The sequence below is a fragment of the Corylus avellana genome, chromosome 10, assembly GCF_965113065.1.
Source record: "Corylus avellana chromosome 10, dhCorAvel1.hap1.2, whole genome shotgun sequence".
Lineage (NCBI taxonomy): Eukaryota > Viridiplantae > Streptophyta > Magnoliopsida > Fagales > Betulaceae > Corylus > Corylus avellana.
In genome coordinates, this window is record NC_142499.1 from 11390072 (window position 1) to 11397179 (window position 7108).

General features: G+C 36.4%; 1 protein-coding gene across 1 annotated transcript; it reads right to left on the reverse strand.

Moving 5' to 3' along the window:
• Positions 1–222: 222 nt before the first annotated feature.
• On the reverse strand, positions 223–6512 carry LOC148583356 (uncharacterized). The gene is made up of 8 exons (XM_088511376.1): positions 6445–6512; positions 5364–6315; positions 4779–5263; positions 2321–2804; positions 2140–2211; positions 1798–2055; positions 1568–1651; positions 223–426 (listed from the first exon to the last, which is right to left on the reverse strand). The coding sequence occupies exons 3-8, from the start codon at positions 5096–5098 to the stop codon at positions 223–225; spliced, it is 1422 nt and encodes a 473-aa protein (XP_088367502.1). The 5' UTR covers positions 5099–5263; positions 5364–6315; positions 6445–6512.
• Between the last annotated feature and the right edge of the window lie 596 nt (positions 6513–7108).

Consider the following 7108-nt stretch of genomic DNA (forward strand, 5'->3'; position numbering starts at 1 on the left):
AGGTTAATGTATCTACCATCACCTATATACATATTATACATCCAAAATAACCAAATTGTAACGGTTACAAGGTTAATGTGTCTACCATCACCTGTATACATATTACACTTCCAAAATAACCAAATTGTAGCATTAACCATATATATATATATATATATATATATATATATTTACACATCCACAACGATCAATTATCTCTATAGTAGTCCATTTTCTTGGTGTCTAATATTTTTGCCAATCTGGCTTCTTCCTTTTTCTCTTGTTAGCCTCCATGACTGCAATTGCCTTCTCCACAGTCGGTACAATCGTTTTACCTCTTCTGGCAGGCGCTGATGTACATGCAGTAGTACGCCCCAAATGTTGTTGAGAATGCTGAGAAGATCCGCTTGGTAAAGCGGACCCTTCTAGTTGCGATGTTCCATGTTCCTGCGTCGACAAGTGTGGGCTCACATTTGGGGAACCAATAATAAAAAATAAAAAATTCCCAAAATTGTAGATACGTTTAATACAAATATATATATATATATATATATATATATATATATATATATATATATATATATATAAATAGAAGACAAAAGACATTAACAAACAATTCAAAACACATACACACACACACATTATCAAACAATTCAAAACACATACACACACATTAACAAACAATTCAAAACACACACACACACACACACACACGTCACATTATAACATTTTTGGGGGAGATATAAAAATTAGTTCAAAACTAAACATATTGACAAACATTCTCAATTTATAATATTTTCTTATCATACTAAGAGTTCATTATAAAATCGAACTTACATGCACTTGCTATTCACTTGCTATATATACCTAACTTCTCACGCAAAAACGCATATTAAGCAAATTAAAACCTAACTTTTTTCCTCTTTTTTTGGCTCAAACAAATGAAAAAAACCCTAACTTTTTTGTTTTGTTCTGCTTTTATTTCTCATCCCACACACATCATTGTAATTAATTATGAGGATAGATACGTGAGTGAAGTAAATGTCAATAAGAAGGACCAAACCCAACACTTGATGGGTTTAGTTTGAAAATCATAACTTGAAATACGTAGAAGCCAAGCCCCGCAGGATTCCTTATTCACTATTTGGTTGTTTTCTCATTGCAATATGAAAGATATTGTTACAATACAAATCAAAGTTTCACTTAATAGGACTTAAAAATCCCGTTGAATTGTATTTATTCATTCATTTTATTATGGAATTCAGCTTTTTTTTTAATAAGGAATTAGGCAGAATTTGATTAATAAGGCAATATCGGCACAACAGTCAACAAAAATAATATCACAAATATGCTTAAACACTTCGTCAATCCAAACATGTTCTTCCATAAAAGATTTAACCATTATCTTCGTACTCCTATTACAATCTAAACAAAAAAATCCAACCAATCAACGTACAAATGAATCGATGGCATAGATTATCGATTATTCTAAACATAATAATATCATTTATTTAACATCCTTCTTCAAGTTATGATTGAAGTGTATAATAATTTAACAAAAGAAACACTTAGTGTGTGAAGTACTCACATTGACACTAGAAAGGCTCTGAGATTGTGCGGACTGTGTATGAGGAGGTCCGTATAACCTTACGGTATTGACAGTACCAGTACCCTGAAACGTTGTAACATTTCACAATATTAAATATTTGAAATAACATTTTATTATGTCATCCAAAAGTAATATTATAATCATTTGCTCACAGTAGCATTGCCCTAAGACTATGGGGTTTGATGTTGAGATGGCCCATATAATCTAACGGTGTGGACTGTACCCTGAAACTGACCTCTACCTCCACTCCTAGTCATTGGTCCACTAATATGCAGTCCAGTGGGCCCTCCCCTAGTTCTTAGTCCACCTCTGTGCAGCACAGTAGGCCCTCCCCTAGTTCTTGGTCCACCTCTTCGCAGTCCAGTAGACCCTTCTGGGGTAGGTTGAAACTGACTTCTACCTCTACCCCTACCCCTACCCCTAGTACTCCTTCTACCTCTAGAAGATGCATCAGTATCTTGCGAAATCTGCAAATATAATGTCAACTTGGTAAATCAAATGTAATGAACTAATTATAATGAGTAATGACATTTAAACAGTTTATCACTTACTGTTTCAGCATCAATGGTTGGCTGGGGAGTTGGGGTCTGATCATGTACACTTCGACCACTATCATCTTGTACCTATGATAATAAGGTTGTAAATTAATAACATCATACAATATATAATGAACAGGAGAAAATCCGCTTGACAAAAATTAAAAATTAATAATATATGTATGTAGTAACTCACCTCATGTTGTCTTCCACTACTGCTTCCTCTTCTATAATTCACTGCCTTTGTTCTGTTTCGTGGACATGTTCTGCTATTGTGTCCAATTCCTCCACATTTGCTGCATCTCATCCTCACTCCACCCTTCCTCATACGGTATTGATTAACCGGCTCTTCTGGACCCCTTGTCCTTACTTTTCTGGGCCTCCCTAGTTGTATTCTACTTATAGGGGGGTCCACTTTGTCGTAGTTAGTCTTCACCCATTGGTCCTCTCCAGGCATTGGATACACAATGTCATCATACGCCTTTTTATACATCTCAATGCTATACCAATCATCTACGTAATCCTCAGGGTTTGCATTAAAAAACCAAATTGCAGGCATTGCATGTGCACAGGGAATTCCTGTCATGTCCCACTGTCTACACCCACAAGTTTTCCTCAACAAATTCACAACGTATTGTTTATTATTGTGGGTTACTTCGTATAACCCATCCCCAGCATATGTGTAGTGCCCCAGAATTTTCAAAGCTATTTAAATATATTATTTCGATAATGATGTTATTTTAATATCCATTGTAGCTAAGGATTTTAATTCTTGGGAAATTTATGGTGTTACAGAGAGTGGTAATTAAAGAATGGTAATTGGTGAAATAATATGATAGTAAATGGTAGGAAGAATTGTATGGGTAGGTAGAATAGTAAAGGTAGAATAGTCAATGGTAGGTATAAGGAGGGTAAAATTTTGAATAAGAATGTAGAATAGTCAATGGTAGGTATACTAAGTGGGTAGGTGGAATAGTAAAATGAGGGTATAATTGTAAATTGAAGGTATAAGGATGGTAGAATTTTGAATAAGAAGTTAGAATAGTCAATGGTAGGTATAAGGAGAGTAGAATTTTAAATAAGAATGTAGAATAGTCAATGGTAGGTATACTAAGTGGGTAGGTGGAATAGTAAAATGAGGGTATAATTGTAAATTGAAGGTAGAATAGTATTGGATTTTCTCCTATAAATAGAGCTCTTCTCCTTCACAATTTCACTACTCCTATCCCATCTCTTGCACATATTCTTCCTTCTTTCGCTTTTTACTCGGTCTTTCTTCTTTCTAAGAGTATTTACTCAGAATAGAGAGAGAAATGGCGAGACAAAGCGCTACAAGAAAGAAAGAACACAAGAGATAGTGGACTTTAGAAATTAGTTTCAAAATATATACTAGTGGTGTTAGTCATATTGGAGCAACTAGATTCTTTCATACCACTTTTAGCTTCAGTCTAGAGGTAAGTAAATTCACAACCCTTTCTAAAATTACTTCATGTCATGCTATTTATTCATTCTTTAGTAAATTGTAAATGATTATTTTATTTACGTATTATAAAGTTATGTTGCATGCATGAAGGATTTCTAAATGAATTATCTAGAAAGTTTCTATTTCTTTAAACGCTTTCTAAGTACAACAAGTTTATATTTGAAAAGGTTTCCATTTTGAGAAAAGAAAGTTGAGAAATGATGATGATTATAAGAAAGAAAAATGATGATAAACCCTCCTACATGTTGCCCTAAGATGAATCAAAAGAAGTACAAAGAAAAGTACAAGAGATGAGATAAATGTTTATGAAATGAGGGCACATGTATGGAGGAGAGTATTTTTGGCCCCAAGATAAGTAAGAATGAGAAGAGTTCGGTACCGATACTCGGATGGAGGCGAAACCACTGAAGGAGGCTATGCCAGAAGGTGGTATTCCATCAACCAGACCGTTGAGTGTACCAAGAAAGAGTTAATTGACGGTCGGGCATGACTGTGGCCACAGTTCAGTGCCATGGTCACAGGACCCGCAACCCTCGTGCACAGGGGTAACAGTGTACATGGGCCCTATTATGAGAAAATGATACTATATTTTCAACGATGATATGCTATGATGATTTACAGAGATGATTTATAATGATGATTTATAATGATGCATTATGATGATGATTTATAAAGATGATTTACAACGATAATTTATTACTAGATGTAATAGTATGTATATGTTACGGGAGATGCAACCGTACGTACATATATTATTATGGCTGGATGTATATTTATTTGTGAAAACGATTTTTAAAATTGAGAACAAGGAGTAAAACTATTTATGGTTGTAGATTTTACTTGCTGGGCCCCCTTTGGGCTCATTCAGTTTTATTTCTTGTTTTCAGGTAGAAAGGACGCTGGAATAGGAGGCCGGAATGGGGTGGGAATAATTATTAATTTTCAAAGTCTTTTCATATAAGTTATTGTAATGATATGATATTCCGCAACTAAAATCTAATGTTTTCTAATTTCGCTAGTAATAAAATCTCTTGAAAAATATTTTACGCATTTATTGTATCTTTTAAAATCAAGTACTTTGATAGACCTTATAGATCTTTGCAAAAAAATTTTGTTGTAAAAGTAGAAAAGTGGCAAACTCAGTCTTAACGGGCTGGGGATGTTACAATATGTACTATAGCAATGCCCAACAACTTGTCCAATTTCGTCCAATTTGGCAACAACCCTTAGACATAGCCTACCAGTCACGGTGTGGATGCCATCCCTCTTCGTTTGATATCTCTTCATCAACTTCTTCCTTATGAATTCCAGCATGGATATGATCGGCAGGTCACGCGCATTCAGGATGTAAGCATTGAAGCACTCACAGAGGTTGTTGACAAGTAGATCACACCTTGGGAATGTATTGAACCAAGCCCTGGACCATGAGCTTGGGTCAACATTTGACAAGTAGTTGTATGCATCCTCGCTCATATGCTTCAATTCATCCATTTCCTTATGGAATTCAGCTTCAGTGTATGCAGCAGCCGCAACCCATAACTTGTCTTTCAATGCAAGACCACGATGCCCTACGTCTCTGTAGTTAGCATACAAATGCCTCACACAAAACCGATGGTCACCCCCGGGAAGCACTACGTCAAACGCTGGTTGTAGCCCCTACAACCACAATGAATAATAAACAACACTTTGTTGTCTTTTAACAAAAACAATGAAAAACAAAAAAGGAATAAACATAATGAACTTATAATATAGTTACCTTTTGACGATCAGAAATAAATGTCCATCCTTGTGCAGGAGGGGTGCCAAGATCTGAGACCAATGTCTCAAGAAACCATATCCAACTGTCTTTGGTTTCTGCCTCAACAACTGCAAGAGCCACTGGGTAAATGTTATTATTGCCATCCCTCGAAATGGCTTACAAAAGCTGTCCCTTATAAGTTCCCTTCAAAAAGCACCCATCCAACCCAATGATAGGCCTACAACCAGCTCGAAAACCTTTCTTCATGGCAGCCAATGAGAAATACAACCTTTGGAAACATGATGGGTGGTCAGGTAAAGGTCTCTCAACCTTCATCATCACACAACTGCCCCGATTCGTTTGTCTAACGGTTTCACAATAATCCCACAGCTTATTGTATTGCAGCTTTACTTTGCCCTGCAGCATTTCCTTTGCAATTCTCCTAGCCCTATACAATTGACAATTATTAATATCAACACCCCATTTGTCTTTCACTTCCCCAAGAATTGCCTTCAACGGCATGTTAGGTTGCACTCTAAACTTGTCAATAAGTTTATCAGCAATCCATGCAGATTTCACAGTCGAATTCCTATGCTGCCTTGTACAAGTGTGCTTGTCTTGTATCGATCTAATTTCAAATGACTCTTGATCCTTGGATTTACGACCGTAAACCCGATACCTACAACCTGGATCTCTGCATACGACAATACATTTGGCTAGGTAATTTTTTTAAAACCTTACATCCTTCCCCTTCTTCAAATTGTTGTCCCTAATTGCTTCTCTAAACACTTTGATTGAGGGAAACAACTGCCCATTACTCAACTGTGGATTCGACATGTCAGTCGGTTGAAACTCTGTTCGCCTAGTTACAAATCTGGAAACAGATGAAACCTCATTCTCCTCGTCACTTCTAGGAGGGGATACAAGAATGTCACTTCTAGCCATGTCAGAGTTTGCATCATCATCATCAACCTCATCACCATAGCACTGACCCCTTCCACTACCTTTTTTACCTACCCTTGCATTTGCATTTTCATTATCATCCTCCGCCGCCTCATCACTCTCCCCCTCCTCATCATTATCCTCATCCCCCTCCTCATCATTATCCTCATTACCATCACTATCCTCATCACCATCCTCACCCTCATTACCCTCCCCATCACCCTCGTCATTACCCTCAACACCACCCTCCTCAACATTTCCTCCTACCGTGGATGGCCCAAGTAGATTGCTATCTTCATCAAACAAGTCCGGTTCGAATACTTCTTCCCAATAAGGATCATCTCGATCAATCCTACTATTTTCACAATGTTCACCATCATCATCATCATTATCGTCTTCAACTCAATAACCGGTACCCCTTTATGTGCAGCAACCATTTCCAAGATGTTATGATCCGATGAAATTAATTTCAAACCCCCTTGAAAAGTACAACCTGGTTGTAAGTAATACACCAGATCCCCTGACTTGTATCCATAGTTTTTTACTATATCCTCAATCTCAAAAAATGACAACTTGTCCTCATCGTACGTCTCATCATGCACATCTACCTCACCCCCCACATATGTGCACGTAAACCCCCTATTAATCTTACCACCGTAATGCACTTCAAACACAAGCTCTCGTATAGTCATCCTAAACAATAAAAGAAGTAAAGAAAATTAACAACTCAATAAAATATTAAAAAAAAAAATTTACTAATAGAAATTCAAGTTTATGTAAATATCAACTACTATTAAGTACAATTTAACTTTAACTAATTT